The sequence below is a fragment of the Homarus americanus genome, unplaced genomic scaffold (assembly GCF_018991925.1).
Source record: "Homarus americanus isolate GMGI-L3 unplaced genomic scaffold, GMGI_Hamer_2.0 scaffold54840, whole genome shotgun sequence".
NCBI classification, from domain to species: Eukaryota; Metazoa; Arthropoda; class Malacostraca; order Decapoda; family Nephropidae; genus Homarus; species Homarus americanus.
In genome coordinates this window covers 396,278-419,342 of record NW_024745963.1, presented here as the reverse complement: position 1 = coordinate 419,342, position 23,065 = coordinate 396,278, and the positions used below count along the sequence as shown (strand labels likewise).

At 37.1% G+C, this 23,065-nt stretch overlaps 1 protein-coding gene across 2 annotated transcripts in view; it reads right to left on the bottom strand.

The window, feature by feature from the left end:
- Positions 1-21,654, bottom strand: part of LOC121878857 (HEAT repeat-containing protein 5B-like) — a 31,825-nt gene extending 10,171 nt beyond the window's left edge. The window contains exons 1-27 of one of the 2 annotated variants that reach the window (XM_042385274.1): positions 21,599-21,654; positions 21,081-21,241; positions 20,412-20,623; positions 19,229-19,487; positions 18,235-18,412; positions 17,758-17,921; positions 17,258-17,507; positions 14,469-14,603; positions 13,752-13,932; positions 12,021-12,202; positions 11,521-11,639; positions 10,849-10,982; positions 9,959-10,068; positions 9,252-9,415; positions 8,685-8,867; positions 7,111-7,278; positions 6,642-6,923; positions 5,992-6,181; positions 5,658-5,827; positions 4,145-4,280; positions 3,647-3,826; positions 2,829-3,059; positions 2,383-2,564; positions 1,975-2,068; positions 1,625-1,773; positions 1,159-1,357; positions 355-639 (exon numbers count right to left, since the gene is read on the bottom strand). In XM_042385274.1, the coding sequence (XP_042241208.1) occupies positions 355-639; positions 1,159-1,357; positions 1,625-1,773; positions 1,975-2,068; positions 2,383-2,564; positions 2,829-3,059; positions 3,647-3,826; positions 4,145-4,280; positions 5,658-5,827; positions 5,992-6,181; positions 6,642-6,923; positions 7,111-7,278; positions 8,685-8,867; positions 9,252-9,415; positions 9,959-10,068; positions 10,849-10,982; positions 11,521-11,639; positions 12,021-12,202; positions 13,752-13,932; positions 14,469-14,603; positions 17,258-17,507; positions 17,758-17,921; positions 18,235-18,412; positions 19,229-19,487; positions 20,412-20,623; positions 21,081-21,209 (4,666 nt within the window). In that variant the 5' untranslated portion in view covers positions 21,210-21,241; positions 21,599-21,654. Of the gene's footprint in view, positions 1-354; positions 640-1,158; positions 1,358-1,624; positions 1,774-1,974; positions 2,069-2,382; positions 2,565-2,828; positions 3,060-3,646; positions 3,827-4,144; positions 4,281-5,657; positions 5,828-5,991; positions 6,182-6,641; positions 6,924-7,110; positions 7,279-8,684; positions 8,868-9,251; positions 9,416-9,958; positions 10,069-10,848; positions 10,983-11,520; positions 11,640-12,020; positions 12,203-13,751; positions 13,933-14,468; positions 14,604-17,257; positions 17,508-17,757; positions 17,922-18,234; positions 18,413-19,228; positions 19,488-20,411; positions 20,624-21,080; positions 21,242-21,542 lie in introns of both variants that reach the window. The other variant, XM_042385275.1, reaches the window with a different exon arrangement.
- Between the last annotated feature and the right edge of the window lie 1,411 nt (positions 21,655-23,065).

Genomic DNA, 23,065 nt, shown 5'->3' with positions numbered 1-23,065 from the left:
TGGCAAGATTGAAGAAAAATAATGGGATGATCTCAAGTAAGCCCCCCGTTTATTTCACCAATGATTTAACACTAACTATATCTTGGGGTTAAGTTTGGTTAGATTAGATTTTGTGCTAGAGTAGGTAAGATTAGCCTTAGGATGGTTAATCTTAAGATGAAATAAGCTAGGGGGTGAATCCTAAGGTGATCCAAATAATGAAACCATTACTAAAGGGATATGAAGAAAGATATAATCCATAAAGAAGAGAGAAGCCATCAGTTTGAAGCCCTTGTGTGGTAAGACTGATGACTAATAATGAATGTTTTTAGTATAAACAAAATATGAGAAAGAATGACATATACTGTACAGTACCTAATAGTAGATAGAAGCGGTCAGTATTTAAAACTTCAGGAGTCTTTATTACTGCTGCAGTAGTGGTGGTGGTGGTGGTGTTGTGTGTCACAGCCACTGCTGTGGGGTTGGCTTCTGCTTTCTCATTAGCATCCTCTCCAGCTTTATCAAAACCTCCTGAACTGAGCCAAAGTGCAGCAGCATACAGCATGGGAGGCCAGGCACTCCGGTAGTAGGGGCGCACTCCCTCCACACTCTCATTTGAATAGAAGGCTCCTCCATCATGAGGAAGCTGACTAGAAAATTCTGAAAGAAGAAAATAAAATTTTCAATATTTACCTCAGAGGAAAAACTTTTCATCACATTTTACATAGCTTATAATACCAAGCTGAGTCCCATTTACCATTAATGAATATACTTTTCACAGGCCATTCGAATCAAGCTATTTTTGGCATTCACATCACATGCCTTTTGCTGTCACTCCCCAGAGCAGGGGAAAAAAAGGGGGAGGGGCAAAAAAATTGCCTTAAATAGTGGTTCAGAAACACACTGGGAAGCACTCATAAATCTGGACTGAGACAAGTTCATGAATTTTTTAAGAGCAAATTTTATATTTGGAAGCAAAAGCTTTTCCCTTTTCAAAACTACTAAGCTATAAAATTTATCATCATATAAATGATGGTAGTTGCATGGACTATATTATTGGCAAGAAATTACAATCCTGGTACAAAAATATGATGGAAGCCTGCTAGGGGGCTCTGCATAACACTGGTACCTGGTACCAATTCTAATCAATTTCATAACTTGTAATAATTAGTAACTTACCTGGTGGCAAGGAAAGTAGAGCATGATCCTTAAGAGCTGCTAACCAAGACTTGGACAGTGCCATCAACTCTGGCTGCACTAAACTTAACAAACTCTCCTCGGATGGTTGTGTGGCTGTTTCAGCCTCAGGTCTGTCATCCTCCACTTCATTACCTAGTCGATCATCTCCACTAGCACCTTTTAGAGCAACGGCATACACCTGAAGGAACACAATTGGACTGGTGTTTTGAAAAAAAAAAAGGGAGGGGGGGAATTGATGCTGATGTCTCTTTTTCTGGAGACTACTGGAACCAATTACATTTCTGACTTCTGCTAAAAGTATAATCACATTACTCATACCTGAATAATTTTGTTTCCCTATATAAAGATATCTAAAGATACTAAAATACCTGAAGAAGATTCCACAATACAAGTCTGCCTCAAACCATGAAAAATAATTAATCATGACAAATCATTCTCAACTAACCTCTGCCCAAGCTTTCAATATGGCAAGCTTCTCAAGAGTAGCAGCACTTTCATTATACAGTCCCTTGGTATTGCCTTTGTTCAGCTTAGCCAGGGATGACACTAGTAACTGGTGAACACGCCGAAGGTCATTCAGATCTCGAGCAACACCTGGAAAAGAATGTGAGACTAAAATAACCAAAGTCAGTGAAATCTTAATATAGTACATCCTTATATCACTACTGTACATAAAACCCACAACAAAACAACTCGCACAAAACAATACAATCTCATTCAAAGTAGTGTATCTATAACACTCTGTACACGTGTATCATTAATATCCACCAAATGAGAAAAGTTCAAGAGAAATACCTGAACAAATCCATGCACTGCAGACCTCACATGCCCGGGCAGTCACGTGGGAAGCTGTGTCTGGAGCAAATGCTGGCCGTAGTGCAGCACCAACCTACCAACAGCGGCCACCTTTATTAGTAAACTGAAGCAATGCCACTGTATATCTGGTGACTCTGTACCTGAGAAATTTGGCTTTACACTTGACTGCTTATCAATTTATTCATACAAACCAAGTGAGTTGTTCTCTTTATAACACAGTGTAAGATATATGAAACTTATAAGAAAGAAAAATTAAATGAGTTAATAAACATTTCAATTACAGAATAGAGTGAATTCTTGATGCTGGAAAATTTAAGCACAACTTTTATGTAACATTAACTCCCTCAAGTCAGAAGAATCCAACATTAAGGTCAGATGGCAACACACCTGAGCCTGATATTGTTCAAGTATCACATGGCCAAGAAATTCTGGTTCGGGAACATGGGAAAATTTGTCTATGACCAGATGCAAGATATGGAGACCCTCCAGTCGCAATTCATCACTATCGCTCGTTGCTCCCATAAAGCCCATACGCACCACCTCACTCAAGTGTAGCACCAAGTAGTCTCCTGTAAATGTATATACATGTCACACTTTGTTCTGATTCTCTTCTTTTTTTTTTTATTCCCTAAATACAATTTCCTCTCCAGTAAGTATTTTCATTAATCTTTGTTGATGATTACCTTTAGGGGTGGAGAGTATGTCATTCCCTTCATTATATACTATAGTATTTCTTCTCTTTTTTTTATATATGCCAAAGGTAGCAGGAAGGTCCCCTCCCCAACACACAAACAAAAGGTCCTACCAACTGAGATAAAACTGCTCTATCATACCTTTCATTTTTGTTGTCTGAATTTCCCTAGCAAGAGCCAAATCAAAGTGTGCACGATTATTTTCGCACTCCTGAATAATCCTGGCAATGCACTGAGCAGCAAACACACGGGTAGTCCAGCGGGGAGGTATACTAGGGTGAGGGTCAGGTTCCCCTCCTGTGTGAATCTGAACCATGTCATCATCAGCACCTTCTTCACCAGTCTCGCCTGTGTTCTCACTGGTGCCACTTTCTGGAAATATCTCACATGAATAAGTATTCTACAATCAATTTTTCTAAACGTTTCCTGAAATAAATAATATCGTCGTCTCCAATGTTTTAAGGACATAATACATATTAGAATATAGATGATAAAGTAAAGATGTAGTATGGAGCTAAGTATATAAAGGGAATGAAAAACTGAAGTACAAGCTGCTGTCTAAGGAATATTAATGTGTTGCTTTCCACATTGATGGCACCAAAGACTAACCACCTAGAATGAGTCAAAGACAAAGGTTAACCAAAAGTATAACTAAGGTTAAAAAATCATAAAGATTGCTCACACTGACCTACTTTTGATGTGATGCTGTACAGTACTATACAGTACATCAAGTTTCATGACTGTGTGACCAATGGTATATGAGAAAATCAAGTAATGTATAAGTACTGACTTAAGTACAGTATAGAAAGACATAAGGTCAAGAGTAATTTTTTACCCCTTCTGCATTCATGGCAAGACACAAAATATTAACAATATGCAAAAGAATAAATCAACATGAAGACTTATATTGCAACAGAACTGTATACAGGTTTACCAATACTGTATTGTACTGTGCTCACCTGATGCACTTGTCAGAACTTCACGACATAAAGTGAGCCACAGATTGAGGTGAGAGGTGGCGAGAGCTTGTAACATAGATGTTAGAGTGTGATGCACATGTCGAACTAAAACACAATCTGTTTCTGTGTCTAGAAGACCAAACAATAAGCCTGGGAGTCCTGTCTCTGTCATAGCCAACCCTGAAGGAACAAAAACATGTACTGTATTATATATGAGCAACAATACTAATGCCCTGCCCAAACAGTCATCTTTCCATATCATAAACCTCCACAATAAAGTTACTTTTGAGTTTGTATACTATCCTGATCATTAACACTACCTTTTTTCAGTTACAACCACTAAAATTAAATACGTAAATGATCATGGCTCTTGCATCTGTTGAAAAAATCCTCCACTTTTGTATGATTAACTGTACTTGCACTATAATACAGGAAATATAGAAATATAATAAGCAAAACTATATCTTTTAATATAAAAAATGACTGAGCAAAACATACCCTGCTCCTGTTCTTCACTGCCTTGTGAAAGGCTCAAGGCGTGCTCACACACTTCCCAGGCTTCACGCTGTGACAGCTGTCTGAGACATGAAACAGCAGCACGGCGAAGTAGTAGATGATCACAGCTAAGCTTTCTCTGTTGTCGGGATGAAAATATATAGGGTATTAAAACACTAAAGAACTATCAACTTATTTTCCCTTCCCTCTACCAAGCAAAATACTGGACCCAATTTCCCATTAACCAAATGTCAACAACACACTATCCCCATCACTTTCATCTTCAATTCACCCTCTACATATCTTTCACTGAATTTCTATCACACATATTAAACCTGCATCACTACTCCTTTTTAACTACAGAATAAAAAAAAAATGACGCAATCCCCTCACATACTGCCGACTCTTTCCCTCACACTTTCACTTCCACCTAATCAATCTTATTTTATTCAGCAGGATGAAAATAAGATACTTTGTTTGAATAATAATGGTTTCAGTAAATAAACTTAAGGATAATTCTTCTGGAGGGATTCATAACACATACTGAAGTCATACATTGTGTATAACATTAAAATACAGAAACCAGCTCAGTAACATGGCTGCCTTAAATGATCACAATGTAAATACAATAAAGTATAACATGTTAATATCTTCTCCATTTACATTAAACAAAACGAACAATAAACAGAAGTACAATACTGTAAAGGAGATACAAACGCCCATCACAAACATCTGTAACTATAATCCCATTTTTTACATTACTTTATATATCTTAGCATCATTTTAATTACCCTGTACAGCACTAATTACAATATTTTTTATGTATAGGATATTATTGTTGTTTTGTATGGGCAGGGTTGTGCTTCAACCTAATCTATGGAAATAATACTGTTCCAACTTCTGAACAGGGTCCAGGAAAGTAACCCGTTCATAACTCAGGGATTGGCTGTACAGTATACTAAATACTTTGTTCAATGCAAGCATCCTAGAAAATATATCAACATTTCCAAATATCTGTACTGTAATAGATTAATATCTCCTCTAACATACAGTATTTGCTTCAATAAAAATATTATATTAATGTACTGTATTGATACTGTACTTATATATTTTTCTACAACACCAAAAATAAATTATACTAATAACTGTATATCTAAATCTAAATCCATAGTATTTGGTGACGTGCCTGTGTTTGTCAGAGACACATAGGCTGCCTCACCACAGAGCTCTTAATTATATTTTTGTTCAATACAAAACCACCAAGTATTAAGATACAGTACAGTGTTTGAATAATAATCTCTATACTATTTGTAACTCACCTTTTATTGATCCTAAACTGTACAGCAACACCACTGAGTACTGTTATATGTCCAGGAACATTTGTTTCCATTTTTACACCTGTTCATTGGCTTCCCAAAATGTTAATTCACTATCATATTGGATTACTATCAAATAAAGACTCATCATTGTCAGCTTTACCTTAACTCAGAGGTTACTTCACAGTATGACAACTTACCACAAGCATAGGGACGAGGGAAGAGAGGTTGACATGTCTAGGTGCAAACATATGCATTTGCTGCAGACATGCAATAGCCTCAGCTTGCACTAATGGGTCAGGATGTTCCTGTACTAGCCCACATCCACACAGAAGAGACCACCTCACCATCACTACGCTGCTGTTCGTCCCTAGAAAATCAACAGTTATTTTTGGAGTTTAATTTTATTCTGGTGACTCCTGGGTAATGAGTGACTATTTAAGACAAGTCTATTATGAATGTACTGAATATATTTCTTGATAAGAACTAAACGGAAACAAGCAACATACAGTATAGAGAAATAACCTACAGTACCTTGTAACTCAGGACCAACAGTAGTGATGAGTGCTTGAAGACACTTTCCTATACACTGATGGACCTCTGCTGTGTGGGGGGGAACAGACAGCAGAAGTTCTAGGAGCAAGGCTAACGATGGCTCAACATAAGAGCGGAACATTGGGCCCCCAGAATCAGCAATAAGAGATAATGCGTGAAGAGCCCAAACCTGGCAAAAAGGAAGAATGTTAACTAGAAATGTATATATGAAGGTTGTTCCTGAAATCCCACTTTATATCAGAGGCTGGAGTGAATGACCCATGTTATGTTACCAGCTAAGTCAATAAGGTTAAACCACAGATTAACCCTTTAAAGTAATGACTAGGAATTGATCAGATAATTAGCTACATGTTTTAGTTATAACCAATTAACAGGTAAATAGATATATAGCATCTTTAAATATTTCATAAACCAAGTTCATGCTGGAAATTCTCCAATAATAATAATACTTTAATATTCAAGATATACAATTATACACTCTATATAATGTATATACAATTTACAAAGAAAAGATATAAAAAAATTTCAACTATCCACAATACAACTTATTACCTCTGGAAAATAAAAATTGTCATTAGAATATGAGAATTCAGCATGCCAAGACAAGCAGAAAATCGTGCATGTTTTACCTGTACTACAGGTGAGGTAGTGTCCTTGGCCAATGCCAAAAGAATACTGATGGAGGTACTGAGGTGCTGGCCAGAGCCCATACCTCCCACATAGCGATGCAAACAACCAAGTGCTAAGGAGTGACCAGTGCGGCTCACTGCATCACGCGCACTCTTCAGTTTATCAAAGCTGTTCTGAGCCATCTCTGCCACAAATCGTGGGTCTCCCACAACCTGGGCCATGCGACCAATTGCTTCACCTGATGCACACCTCAGTGTTGAATTGGGGTGTGTTAAACCTCCCTAGAAGAAATAACTTCTCTTATTTTCAACAATTCACTTAAGACATGAGAAATATTTTATTATATTCTTAGCTTTCAAACATTAAGTCCTCTACTAACAAGAGATCACAATTATTTTAGAATCATAACACAGATATATTAATTAAAAAGATGATTACATGCAACTTTTGTATAATTACACTACCTACCAATAGGAGAGCTGTTGCAGCTTTTTTTACATCATCTTGACCGAAGGATGCCTTATTGTCACTCAGTACTTTCAGTGCACTCAGTACAGCAGTAAAGATATTCATCTGGACAGCTTCCTGGCGTTGACTCTTGGCTGCTCGAATCATATCGCCAAATAAGTTTAACATCTGGTAAAGAAGAAAGTGAGAAAAGATAAACACCTTCAATAAGGTTCTGGTTACAGTATTGTGAAAAGCACAAGAATAAACCAAAACACAGTAAACTTCATTGCAAAATGTCAAAGTATAATAGGTTTTATTGTGGGTCAGGAACTAAACCCTATCTTTCCCATTTATTATATTATCTGCTATCCAAATATTTGATATCTGAATGGCTTTCAAGAAACCTAATCCATTTGGATAATGAGATATACCTAGTTGCTGTCCCCATGTGCCATAGGTGAAATCTTACAGAAGGAACTTATGAAAAGAAAGAATTTCAATGTTCAATGTGCGGGATCATCAATAAAGATCTAGAAGAGCATACAATGAGGGACTGCTGGCTGGAAATAAGGAGCAGTATGTGGTACAGGTTCCTTTGTAGTCTTAGTTCTGTATGTATACTCATTTTCTAATTATCTTATTAATAGAAAAGTGTCTTGTAATGATGACAGGATTCTACTTTTGGAGAGTTGTAGTGGAGGAGGGAGGATGACTTGTCCTCTCGTCTATACAGTACTGTAAAATCCACCATTCCTACTGGCTGCTACTGTAGTTAGTTATAAAGCATTTGTATAACAGCCTTGTAGCTGATTTATGTTAATTGAATGGGAAGAACGAATACAGTATGCCCCTCAAGCTCGCGGATTTTTACTTCGCGGTTCTCGGTTATTCGAGGATGACACACTGGATGTACCCAAGAATGTCTAAGGGGAGTTTTAAAGTTGCCGGCATTTTCACAGCTGGGACAGGGAGCCATTCATTCTAGACAGTAATTTCCTTTACCTGTATTGTAGATATGTGTACACAAAACACACAAATAAATAATAATGAGAAAATCCTTTCACAAATAATCAATAACAAATTTATTAAAAATGTCACAGTCTACCCTCAAGTCTGTACTCTATTACTTTATTAAAAGAGCACGGACTTGAGGGTAGACTGTCACATTTTTAATAAATTTGTTTTTGATTATATTATTTGAGAGGATTTTTCAATTATTATTTATTTGTATGTGTTTTGTGTGTTTGTGTGTATGTGTGTGTGTCTACACATACACACACACACATATATACAATACTACAGGTAAAAGAAATAATTATTCTAAGGGCAAACACATAAAGGGAATATACATTTCTTTGTACACAAGTAAAATTGTAAACCCCTCCCCCCACCCCCCGTCTGCAAATGTTATTTGCATACTGTATCTGGCGATTTGCGGCCATAAACCTAACCCCCACAAATTTGGAGGGCCCCCCTGTACAGTACTATAATTAAAACAAAAAAGAGCTATGGTAAATATAATAATTGAAATATAATTACAATTATTAATTCCTCCGGTTAAATCATCTCTGCACCAACAAATTAAGGCTCACCTTTAATCGATGTTTATTTGCCACCAGAGGGAACATCTGACCAAAGAGCACCACTGAAGCATCAATGACAGTAACTCCAAGAGGCAACGGGCCAGCAATGGTCTCCCCTTCAGCCAGTGGCCGGTACAGGTATGTGGGATCATGCTCAAGAGCTCCTGAACCACTTGCACTGTTTGGTTGTAGCTGGTTTGGTAAAATATCAACCTTAGCAGTATAGTAAAGTACTTCAAATTACATTTTAAATTTAATTCCAATAATATATACAGTACAGTATACAGTATCTTACATAAAATGGTAACAGAATATAAATATTGTATTGAAGAACCTGAAAAATATGATATAAATTTCAAGAGCAATAGGATGTTTAAAGTGTACATTCACAATATTTAAGAACACATTACTTTCTACAATAGCATATCACTTGCAACATACTGTATTGTAAAATTCTAAAAAATAACTGATGATGTGTGTCCAGAAGAAACAATGGTTGACAATGTCTCATAAGATGAAACTAAACTAAACTAAACTAATAAATGTAAAATGATGACAAATTCAAGTTAATATTACCTGATCTTCAATGGTTTTATGATGTGTGTGGTGTAGCCAGGTACCAAGTATAACGGAGTCATCTGCGTGACACATAGTGCGCAGGAGGGAGGTGGTGGTGTTTGCACCACTCTCTGCCAGGGTGAACTCACTCACCAACAACTTCAAGATGCTTGTGTAGTGGCCTGGGAAAAGATTAGTTATGAATACACAGTTAGCATAGAAAACTATAATGAAACTAAATGTATATTAAGTTAAAGAAATGTATAAGATAAGTTAGACCTGGAGGAAAACTATTGAGAGACCCAATGATCACATGAAAATATGTACAGTCGTGACAACTTATTTGGTTGTTTTTACAATGTCAAATGCATAGTATTCTACTCATTCAACAATACACTACTGTACTGTGTTTCTTTTACTATCCAGGTGTACTGTGAGATACACTGGTTCAATTTACATAAAAAATAACTGTTTTTGGTTTATGTCTCATTTATCTTATTATTGTTTTTTATCTTCTACTACAGGATAATATGTTGAAAAAAACATTAAAATACCTGAATTATGTACATCATGTCATTCACTCAAGTCATACAAATTCACAAATATAGTAACAAATGATTGTCTTTAAAAACATACATGTCAACACATTTAATCTTCTTATTATACAAGCACACATATCAAGATATGTTTCCTTATTGTTGTAATAACAAAAAATATGTGCTTACTTTCAAAAGACTGGGGAGGAAGAAGAGAGAGCACCTCGTAGAGTCGGAGACGTACCATAGCTGTGGAGGCCTTGAGGTGTTGGCCATACTGCTTCACAATGTGTGTTATACTGCAGTGAAAAGAAGTTTCCAAATTTATTTGCAATTAGTACATGGTGTGAATAGTTTTTTGTTATAAATTATAATTCCTTTTACCTCTGAATTAATCTTGTTTTGAAGGCTAATTAATCTGCTAACAATTTAATAACATTTAACAATTTTATTAATGATTAAAAGGAACTCATACTGTACTATGACACCAAGCAGAAAAAATTCCAAAGGTCATAACCATGTCATCATCATCAACATTCTCTGGCCATTTTCCACACGTGTGTGGGTTAACCATGATTACTTGATGGCAGCTGTTGGGTAAAACCAGAACAGGATGTCCCCCCCTACCCACCACCTGCCCAGATAAAGCAGCAGTGGCCAGGAAATGGAAACAGCTCTGGTGACAAGGTTGCCATCAGGCTTGTTGGAGCAGCTTTATGGCTGGATGCCCTTCCAAACACCACAGGGTGGGGCACAGTTGGCAAGGTAAGGTCACAACTCCCTGAGGCAATCAAAAATTTTGACGGGCATTACTGCAGGCAGTGGAAGACATAATAACAAGGTTCTTTTAACTGTAATGACACCTGTAACAATCCAATTCACTAAGCTAGTAGCCTGTTAGTTTGGTATAATCAACTGGGTTGGAAAATTACTGATCAGGGCTGTTAAAGAAAAAACTCAACTGGGCTCTGGGTTTGAAGATGGCCAACATAATAACCACTCTACCACCAAGTCAGGTAAATTTAACTATTCAAGTCACTCAAATAAATCTATCCTCTTTATCTATCAAAGAACAGTACCTGGAGAGCATAAGAAGAGCAGCTTCAATTGGAAGAAGAAGTCTCCGCACAGTGTCTTCAGCAGCCAGTTCAGAACAATGAAGCAAAAAGCTATGCATAGATGCAAGGGCACCTGCTCTGCCTTCCAGAGTTACCTAGATAAGAAGGAAAACATAACCATCAACAGTAGTACAGTGCAGGTATATGTGTCTCTGAAGCTTTGTTCCCCCAGCAGCTAATGTGGGAGTGGCCACTTATAACATTTCTTCAACATTTTCACATCAAGTGGTAAAGCAAACATGTGCTACAGAATTTAACCTGTAGATCTAACAAAAAGGTGAGCAGTTACCATCACTTACATTCAGTTTCAGCTGCCCAAGGGAGAAAGGATGGTATTTGAGCTGCCTAAATATGGGCTCTCTCAACTCTCAGTTCTAAGTGATAAACCCCCCATTTATCATACTTCTCTCTGAGGGCTAAGGTTGTGATGGTACAGTTGCACTAATTGTTTATGTATACTCGATGGTAAATGTTGAGTTTGTCTGAGTTGCAACTCTTAAACCTGATGAATAAATACTTAAGTCTCCTTGGACACAAATCAGGCTATTTAAACAAAGGACAAATTATCACAGACTCATATATACAGTACAAAGGTGACAAGAATAAAGACAACTTTAACTGGTTCTACCTTACCTGCCAAGTAAAAGCATCTCCTCGAGCTTTCTCACTCTCAATCTCCTTACTAGATCTCGGGAAAGAATTCTTCCACAGCAGCAGCATCCGAGGAAGTAGCCCACGCACAACACCAATGCCTGCAATTAGCAAAGTAATTTATAGATTATTGGTCTTTATTAAGAAATAAAAATATACTTGATATGTGTCACTATCAAATCTGTTCATTTAGTCATCCCCTTGATAAAGATTGAAGTTATTCTGAAGAATGAAGTTTTGACTGGAAGTTATATGAAGTAGGAAAAATACTCAATGGTAGGGACTTCTAAAAAGTTCTGGTACAGCATTTTTTTTTTTATATAAACCTGAAAAACATTACATATATGAAATAAAATAACTATCTCTTCTTTAAATCATATCTACTAAAGTAAAAAAAAAAAAGCAATGTTTAAAAAAATTCCTCTGTGTGTGATTTTTTTATATGCTAAGAGGTTTTCATTATTCTAAAACTGGAAACATACCAAGTGTCATGATGGAGCCAATGATGAGCCAGCCCGCCTGGGTTCGGTGGAGTGACAGCCGAGAATTTTGACTCGCTGATCGAAGCAACTCCTCCGCAATATTGAAGAGAACTTTACCCCGCATGTGTGGGATTCCAAGAGGAGTCTTTTGTACACAGCCCACTAGTGCTGACACCACACAGCTGTTAATGAAGAACACATTAAGTTGCTACTCAATTCCATTATGTCAATTAATGTTAAAGTTTCCCAGTAAGAATATTCTACAGGAGCATTTAATGTGTTTTCTAGCTCATCATGGCATGGAGTCACAGATCTGAGCAGCTTCTGTATTTATTGTACTGAACTATTATTCAATTAGGTATAGATTGGTAAACACCACTTGAAAGTCTTCATATGAGGCAGGATCTATTGTAAACATTCACATTCAGTATTGTACAGTATTTATATGTTTTTCTAAGTGGTTTTGTGTTGGTAGTGAATATGTACTCAAATACTTATTAATCACATTTCCAAAATAATCACACATTCAAAAAAAAAAAGCCTCTGGTCCCATAGAATTTCAGATTTTCAGGCAGTGTTCTATAAATATTTATTTTCTCACCCCATCAACTATAATCCATTTATTACAATACTGTACAGGTATTCCTCATCTAATGAAAGACTTTTCTTCCCTAAAAGCCCCTGTGATAAGCAAAATTGCAATTCAGTATAAAAACCAATTTTCCATGAGAAACAATGTAGAATACTGTAATTAGGGGGTGCATACCAGGCCGGGAATTTTGAGGATAATGTACAGTATTTATGCCGAGTTTTCATTCAGGAACAATTATAAATTTATAAAACATTAAAATTCATACAAATATACTGTATACTGTGCAGTATAAATACAATATAAAATACAAATCTTGAAAAAAGGGTTACTCATAATGTTACGTGAATTCACAAATATGGAGTTGGGACAAACAGGAAGATAAGTGTATACAGTTAGAAATTTGTTCAAATCAGGATAACCTTGTGCTCATTAAATTATTGAACTCTGAACCACATCATTTGTATAGAGCGGTCTAAGTGTTAACGAACTGTCCAATAAATATTGCATTGGAATGTAAGTTTGAAACAATAAAGAATTATGATGTACAATTATATTTAGGTGTTTAGCAAATGATTAGCAAAATTTCACGTGTTTAATGTTTATTATGAAAATCTGTACCTTTCAGAAATTCAACCATGGAGAGATACCTATTAACACAAATTTGTGATGTCTACCTGTAAATGTGAAAGTGAGACCCATAGGCATGACTGCCCATTAGGGTCAGTGTGCATACAGCACACTGTATACCGTACTAAGTCTTTGGTACACAAGGGGGCAGCATGGCCGGTACTACTTGAGTTGTAGTAATGAATGGTTTATTGAGAGAATTATATGGTTTGGTGACATTTTCCAATACTGTACAGTATCTCACTAAAGTATCTGCCAAGATAGGTCTGATGACTTCCAAAATGCTCCATGCAACGCATGATGTCCCAGGAGAGTTGGTGTGCGTGGCTACTACATTTGGTACCCAAATATAATATTAACGAAGCCAAAATAAATACACATTACATTACGTACTTATGTTAAACAATACTGGATACTGTTCCAGAATAAATGCATGTCCCAATATCTATCATCCGTGGTCTCACAATGTTTCACACAGTGTGTGGACCGATACTTTTTTTAAGACACTGTACCTATATCCAGCAATGGCTTCTGGCGATGACTTGAGAGCATCCAGGCGATCACAGCAACGGGTGATGAGAGGATGGAGCTGGGAGGGGAGAGCGAGGCAGATACACCGTAAACACCATGATGCACTCAGTCTTGCTGCACTACTTGGATGAAGCAGCACAGCAACTACTGCATCCACCAAATCTGTGAAATATAATCTTAATAGAATAAATCCAAATTTTATTTTGACATACACAAAGAAAATAGGGAACTGAAAATCAGTACTGTACAATAAATGGAAGAATACACTGTTGCCTTCCTTATCAATTAAACACATATAATATATACTGTAAATCCAAAGGTCACTTGAGGAACCAGTGGGGCTGTTCAGACTGGAGTCTGTTTCTACAGCTTGTGTGCAAACTGGGGTCAATGAAGTAGAAAGACACTTACAGGTATTTCATGCCTTAATCATTTGTGACAGACTGATTCTGAAATCTTACTTTAATCCAAACATGGATTAAACAACTCGTGCAAAGTCAATAAATCTACAGCATGACAACCAGTGTGAACAAGAACCCGAGCAAAATGCTGAAATTAAGTCCCAGAAAAAAAAAAAAACACTCTGGCCATATTCCCCCATATATATTTCCTGTCCTCATATGCTGTATATATTTCCCATCTTCCTTCAATGTAATTCACTAAATCACTGCTTCCATAAAATTATAAATATCACTTACTCAGATGTGTGTCGAGGATGATTGTAGAACTCGTGGTGCTGAGGGACTGCATGAGGCAACCTAACTCTTGTAACAGACACACCAGTACATGCTGACCACCTTCTCCTACATCCTTGGTGCCTTCCCCACTCACATCTGATCGTAGTAAATACAAATTCAAATGAGCTTCTTGTGTTTGAAATGGAGGAAGAATTAGAACATTATCAGATACAGTACAACAGAGAAAGAGTTGGAAGTGTTCTAAAAATGTTAATGAGTATGAAGTAGTCATATTTAACCTGTAGTCTTCCTAAAGTAATGAATGCCTTTACCACAACACACTGAAAACTCTCAAACCATCGCTCTCCCTACCACTTACTGAACATATAAAACCACACTTAACAAAACCTTCCCCACTATAACATGACTCATTCAGTACAAGCTTAACATATCTCTTTCTGTATAATACCTTTAGTAACCATTTACTGCAGCAGCCTCTATCTCAAACTAAATTTTATGTCCCATATTATATGATCTCAAAGATTATTAAATGCTAAATTTGCTTGCCCTAGTCTTGTTTTAAGCTCGCTTTCATAGCTACCATCAAAATTTTTTATTCTTCAAACAAACTAAATGTTCCATCTCATAAGTTCCCTGTTAATGGTATGTATTTAAATAAAAGGGGACTTATTTCAAAGCCAATATTTTGACTTTTTCCAAGGGACTTTATTTTTATTCGCCCTGAATCTGCATCCCCCTCATAAATTCTTGGATTCGCCCCTGAATATAATTTTCAGATCCAAAGATGGAATGGAACCGAAGGGTATGACAGTGAATGTGGCAAAAGCAAAAGTAAAGAGCATTGGCATGAGTGAAGAACCTGTGGTGGAAGTGGAAAATGGCTAAGTGCTGTCTGTAAGAAAGGTGTTGGTAGCAACTCAATAACGTACAATGAGTGTGGACGGTGGGTACACGAGGTGCAGTTGTGTAAATATCAGACTGAAGATGTTGCACTGTAAGTGCAATAATCATGTGGTCTTAGCAAGGCTAGAGAAACTTAACATTGTGGATATATCTCAGGACCGTGTTGATGAGTGCTGGAGGTGGTGCTAAAGCTACAATACTGTAGCTTAGTTGCAAGTGTTAGGAATGGTGGAAGAAGTTTAGGGAGCTCTTGCCTATATTGACGGGAGGACCTTCTCTTCGTGTGAAAGGAAAGATGTATGCAACCGACTTGAGATGTGTGATGTTGTAAGGCAGTGAAACATGGGCAGTTAAAGATGACATACGTAGGCTTGAGCGAGCTGAAATGAGAATGGCGAGATGTATGTGTAATGTGACATTGAAAGATAAAACACCCTTTTCAGAGCAAGAGGGCAGAGCTGGATATTAAGAGTAAAGTATTGGTGAAGTAGTGCAAGAGTATTAGGTATCAACCCAGAAATAAAATCGGGAAAGCTTATTTTTTTCTGGAAAGCTTCCTGAATATCCATCGAGTCCAATGGTGAAAAGTCCCTTAGAGTTCCACCTGTGGCAATTCTTTCAAGATGGCTGCTGTCATGGTTGAGCGGTGTTATACTACACACTTACCCCCCTGTAATCTATCTCATCTCGGTTATTATATAGGATAGAAATGTTTTTGGCTTCTATACACATGTTTTTGAGCACGAGGAAGCAAATCAAACTATCAGAAATTAAGTAGGATGCACCTTAATTAACATAAATCTAAGATGGCTACCATTTTGTGTCAAGGATGCTGAATTGGCCATAACTTCATTGTTATTGAAGATAGGATGGTGAATTAGGAGTCTCTACCCATGTTCCTATTTTTTCTGGGTTGCCATGGACATCTGCTCTAATGCACTTGCACTAAAAGTCTTACACAGAGGTAGAGTGAGATGGCTCAAGCATGTGAAGAGAATGGAGGAGGCCAACTGGGTCAACAGATGCATGAGTTTGAATGTGGAGGGGAGGAGACCAAGGGGTAGGCCAAGAATGACATGGGGTGAGGTTGTGAGAAATGACCTCAGAGCATGGAACCTGAGGAAGGAGGCTGCTGGAGACACTATGCAGCATGGTGAAGTGCAATCAGGTAAATGTAACTAACCCTAAACAAACATGGTAAATGGCCATAAAACAGTGATGATAGTGATAGCTCACAGCTTTGTCTAACTCTGCGTGTCAAGATTTCCTTAATATTTCTAAGATGTGTAAATTCATGGTGACTTACCCTATCTTTTTTTCCTTTTTTTAAATTCCACAAAACAGATATTAATATTTTCTAATGACTTCTTGCCCTTCAGCATACACTTTTACCATCAACTGACTCATAGTCTACTGTAATTTCAATTTTATTTAAGGTACTTTATCAGATCATTCTCTGCCTTTTTCATTCTCTTACATTTCTCATTCACACTTGACTTTTGCCATTCTTCTATGTCTGCCACCCTCTGAGTTTTAAAAAAGCAGCTGTGGTGACCCCTATCAATAACCAAGACTTCTGTGCCTTTATCAAGTTATAATATTCCTTTCATCTTATATGAAATTCTGGGCAAAATGTTAAATGAAATAAATTTACCTGACAACATTCAAACAGTCATATCCTTCAACTAGTAATGTGAATAGAATTGCCCTGAGCAGGAAAATGGCTTTATCATAGAGGAAAATTCATATCCAGACTCATGAGAATATAAAAATTTACAAAAAGTAATACACAAAGCAATGTGGACAAGTGCGTTGCTGAACAACAACATTCATGATAAAATGATTTATATATTTCTTTTTTTTTAGTACAGTTCCCTCTTACTTACCCACACTGTTCATGTGCTTAATTATTAGCTGTGTAATTTCTTTGCAGGCAGCAATCTGAGCCTTCTCTCCAATCATGCGACCAAGGGTAGCTCTTAGGATAAAATTGACGCATTTGCGGGAATACACAGCATCAACATGTGATGTGGTGGCCTTAGGGCTGGCTACCAGCTCTGTCAGATGAGCCAAGAGGGTTGGAATGTTCCGCTCTAACCACAGAGCTCCTAATTCTTGAACAAGCACAACATATGCCTATAACACAAAGTTGAAAACATACTGTATATTCTGTGTCACACTACATAAGAATAAATGCAAAATAGCAATAATTTATATATACTGCATATAAATTTAATGAATTCAAACTGGTCTATATATAGGAGGCTTTGGGGACATTATGTGTATAACTATAAATGAGCAGCATCTTTACAAACCTGATCTAAACAAGCAATAAATCACAGCAGTAGTATAACTAAATAAGTAAACATCAAATCATCATCCTCACCTGTGTAATGCCAACTCTGACCTCCCGTGACACAGAAGAGGAACCTTTGATCATTTCACCAGTTCCTTTAAGAAAGCTATTTCCTCCACGTAAAAAGCCAGTCAACAAGACTGTCAATGCTTCCTCAAGAGAAAATAACTTTACCAATCCTCCCTTACTACTGCCTGTGGAAGGAGTTCAGTTGAAGAAATGATAAGGATATACATACAGTATATGCAATTATTATTTGACAATTGTATCATTGCACACAGTGTGTTTATATATAGGTTCTATGTGGATAAGTATATATACTCATATGTGGACCATGCAATAATGGTAAGAATGTGGAGTTAAGTATATTGGTGTGTGTGATAACATGCAGGATTATATTTATTGTGGGAGTGCATTTATGTGTAGAATGAGCTTACATGGTTAGGTGTAGATGTAGGAAGGAGTCAGTAAAAACACAGTACAAGTTTAGAAAAAGAAGTTCCTTACCTTTCAAAAATTCTTTTGGTGGATTTTGTGTGGTAGCGAGAACAGTTCCTAGCAGCGTGGCCACTGTGCAACGAACGTCATAGTTGCTGTTGTCAAAAGAGCGGTAACACAGCTGGGAGAGATTTTCAATTTCGGTTGTGTAGAGAAAAGGTGCATGCTTCGTCATCTCCATCAGGCACTGTGAGATAATAAAGTCATGTAAATTAACACTTGAAAAGTATATAATGTCAAATAGAAAAAGTAATATATTAATACAAACAAGAAAAACAGATGTAAATTTCTATCAGCCACCTCCACTTCCACTCATTCCTAATACGTTCTCTATATTTCCTCACAAACCCCCCAAGTTTCCCATTACCAATTCTTGTATGGCAGTACAATCACTCTTTTATTTCTCACTCAAAAGCTTTTAATGCAGGTCATTAACCTCACTCATCTCATTCCCAGGTGTATCTGTACACTCAACATTATCCAAATTCTCTCTTTAATTTTAATCTGATCTAAAATTTCCTGTGACTGACCTTGTATTTTATCACACCACAAAACAACATTACCACACCTTCTTTAGCTCTTTCTTTCTCATACACATCTGATTTATGGTTGTCTTAACTCACCTTTCTTCTGTCACTCAGCTTTCTTTACAAAACATAAGAACATCCAAGATCCTTTCTCTCATCATATTTTCAATCACTCTCTCCTAAAAAACTGTGATTGTACCCACACACATTGAAACCTCACACATTTAATTGTTTTTATTTCATTTTAGTAACTAAATAAAAGAATACAGGGTTACCAAGCTCATGCCCACACATATAACCTGCCCCAATGCCCATATAATAAACAAGATCAATGTTAAAATATACACATACAATCATGTGTGCACCTCTTTGTAGAGGGTAGTCCATAACTGAAAGACAAATGGTTGAAAATAACACTGACAACTACAGGTATAAAAATAGTCTTAACTACACAGAATAAATAAATAGAAGCTCACCAGGGCAGATGCACATCTCACAGGCAAAGCTCGATCTGTCAGCCCCATCTTAGCTGCCTTGTATAGGTCCTTGTGAACATTTCCTGCAGCTGACCCCATACCAGCTGTAATCTTCTCCAGGGTCATCATAATTTCAATTCTCAGCTGAGATTCTGCATTTCGTAAAGCCTTTATTAGGATCTGTACAGTTTCCTCGTATGAACGTCCCATCATCCGCCCCAGTTTTTCATACATTGCCCCAATACAGGTAACAGCAGCCCTGAAGAAAGATAAAATGTTTGCTCCGGTAATGCATCAATGTTGCAAATCACAAACAATAAACAATTTCTGACTAAACAAAAACCAGAATAAAGCCATGCACACGAGGGCAAAGTAATAACAATGGCATTAATGGTGTTGATTTTACTTATGGATCCAACTCCTGTTATGTTTGCCAAAAACTGCTACATAAAGGAGAGCCATTTGTTCAGCAACATCATGGTGTTCTTAAGAATGTGTGGCTGGTTGAAAGAGACATAGTTCTCTGTGCAGGCAATTTTTGCTTATTCAACCCTCTGGGAACTTAATGCATAAAAAGTTGAACAGCAAGCTTTCATCCCTTGGCACTTTATTCAACTTCAGTCCACGGCTGTATGAAAACTTTTAGACTTGGTAATCTTCTTGACTATTGTACTGGAGTTTTGAACTGGACACTCAAGTTCCAGTCAAGTGCTGATGGACGCTGGCAACTACGGAAATGAAAACACACATGGATGCCATATGCACCTCAAGGATGCTGGATGCAGTGGGAGTTCCTGTCTGTTTTTCCTGCCATGATCCTATACAGGGGTAAGTTGCATACATATTACATACTGACATTAGTAATGAACCATATATAAATGTAGAATATTATGATACATAATATAATGAAATATTTCACTGAAATATACCTTGTAAGAGAAATGAGCGTGTTGTGTAACCTGTTTGTTGATACCGTACTGCGTTACTTCATCACCTCTTGACATTTCAGATAATATGTGTACTGGAATCAGTTATTAGGATGGTGGCCATCATTAGTGGAAGTTTCATGTTACTCGTGCTCCATATTTGCACAAATGGGGAGGATGGGGATTATTAGCTGCTAATAAGGGTTAATGTAAAAATATTGTACTGCATACTCAGTGTATAATCATACATAACTTACAGTCTTGTTGGTAGGTAGCTTGGAGAGTCATCTTTGTTCTTGAGCACATCATTGCATTTGTTGATGGTATCGAAGAGAAGGAATGTGTCTCCTACACTAAACAGAGTTGCCAGGCAGCGAGCCACAAGTTTCCGGGTTGGTGGTCCAGGAGATTCATTCATCTGCCCAACTAACTGAGCTACCAGCTGTTTCTGACATCCCTTGATATCAGACTGTCAAGAGAAAAGAAAACATTTTATAAGTTCAAGAAATGAAACTCAAAAGCAGAATTTTATTGTTCAGGTACATCTTGTTGAACATCCACTGAACACTTAAAAAATTTAAAATAGCTTTTGTTCATCTGCTTAACAAATCAAAATTAAATTGTGGAAAAAAAATCATTGTGTAGACTGTACCTACAACTTGTTCTTTACACTGTCATTGAAATACTATACAACATACAATGTAGAGACAAACCATATATATAGTTTGTCTCATTATCTATATTTGGTTTTCTCTGTACTGACAGGGAGAACACAAACTGAGGAGGAGGTAATCAGGGGTACAAAGGAAGGGGATATGGGGCCCAGAGACAAGGGTACAACTAGGGCCTGAAACAGTCTTAGGTCCTTTTTTAACAGCACTCATTAAACACATCCTTAGTGTCTCTACTGTTACAATAAGACTGACCTTATGTGCTGCTTCCAGTACTTTGTCCAAGAATCTCAGCCACTCAAATATAAAAATTGGCCTCTTGGTCGGTGGCAGCTGTTGGAGTGCCCCTTCATTGAGTGTTAGGCTATGACTCAGTTCCATCATGACAGTTCCTCACCATCTACCCCACCATCAATCTGAAGAGAAAGTTTTAATATATCAGTCACTATCACAAAGTAGGTAGGAATAAATTACCTATTGATTGTTAAAAAAAAAAAAACTGCTGAGATTCTATAGTTGTAAGAGACTGTAATAATACCATTCTTTCTGTTTAATATACCTGGGATCCGAGGGGAGTTTAGGAAGTTAGTTAAGGTCTCAACTCTTACATAGTTGTATTAAAGATTATAGGAAATTTTCTACAAACTATAGATCCTCACTTGTTAAAAATATTCCCCTTATATTCACTCACGGAAATAACATATGTCATAAACTCACTATATTATTCCTTTTTAACAAGATAAATTGATTATTGTATCACTGAGGAGTCTTACTGTTGAGTTTATCCCTGACGACCAGCTTCCCTTTAGGCCTCAGCTGACATTTACTGTGACACTGAGGACAACACACCTACCCAGGGAGAAAATTCAGGAGCTTCAATTTTGTCGATTTTTAAACTTAAATTAGTATTACATATACCAGTTGTTTATTTATAGATATAGAACAATATATATATTTTTTAAATATTATGCTTTTTAAGGTAATTTTAGGTTATAATAATAGTTATTTATCTTTTAATATGTAGTTTGTTTAATCTGATGTTCTCTCATGATTTTCTTGTCTACCACAGCCTTCATAGTGATGTTATATATAAACATAAATGTATATGTAAACAGATTGGATAAGAAGTCTTCTAACTTCATATACACATTAATAAAAAATATTATATTTTTAAACGTTTTAATTTTAAAGTTTTCAATAATATGTATTTTTTTTTACATCGGTCAGATCAAAAGCTAACTGGGGAGACTTCTTTAACTAAAATTAACACACTACAGCAGTTTGTTGATAGAGGGAGATTTAGATAAATATTAAAAATCGTCCTACAAGTTCACAGTTTAATTATACTTTATAAAATCAGTGTAGGCATACAAACAATGACTAACTTTTCTCTTGCATGGTGTTCCTTGGCCTAAGCTTTACTTTTTTTACTTTTATCCTCTTCGCCACTGATCGACTTGTTAGCCGCTTGGGCAGTCGGTCTCATCTCTGTTACGCACTGTTGGCAAGTGCTGGATCTTGAAACAGCTCACACTCTGACCGTCACAACACTCGCTGGCAGGTTGTTCCAAGAGTTCACAACTCTCACTCTAAAAAAGTTAGCCCTCACAGTTTTCTTGACTTGTGGCTTCATCAACCTTGGGGCTGTGACCCTGGTCCCCTTGTGGGACGGGTGTCCTCCAGCTCCAGCCCTTACTGGTATCATGACAAGGACCCTGGTCATCGATTCTTTAGTATCGGTCTGTTCCTTCTTAATGTATAATCTGTCCAAACCTTGCTGCATTTAACAGCAAGGGAGATGAGATGTAGGTGTACCTTGTTAATGGACGATGGAAGAGGTATTGTAGAGTGCCTTGGTGGTAGGGGGTGGAAGGGGCAGGTGTGGTAGTAGTGGACGACCTGTGTGTAATGGTGAACATCCTCGCCTCGCAAGCGAGCGGGCCCGAGTTTGATCCACGGGCAGGGTGAAACTATGGGCAAGTTTCTTTACGCCATTTGCCTGGGCCTCCCTTCCCCTGGCAGTATACAGATGAAACAAAACCTATGTAATCATCTGTGGGTTTTGTCATAAATTACACCTATTTTCGTGTTTCGGAAACCCAACCCAAACGTATATCGAGGTGTGTCTGTATTAGTTTTATGTCAGCCACATTGGAGGTATGATCAAGTGTTGTACGTGTTTCATGTTTTTTGGTGATGAGCAGCTGACAAAATGTTGTTTCTGCTGTCTTTAAGTTCAA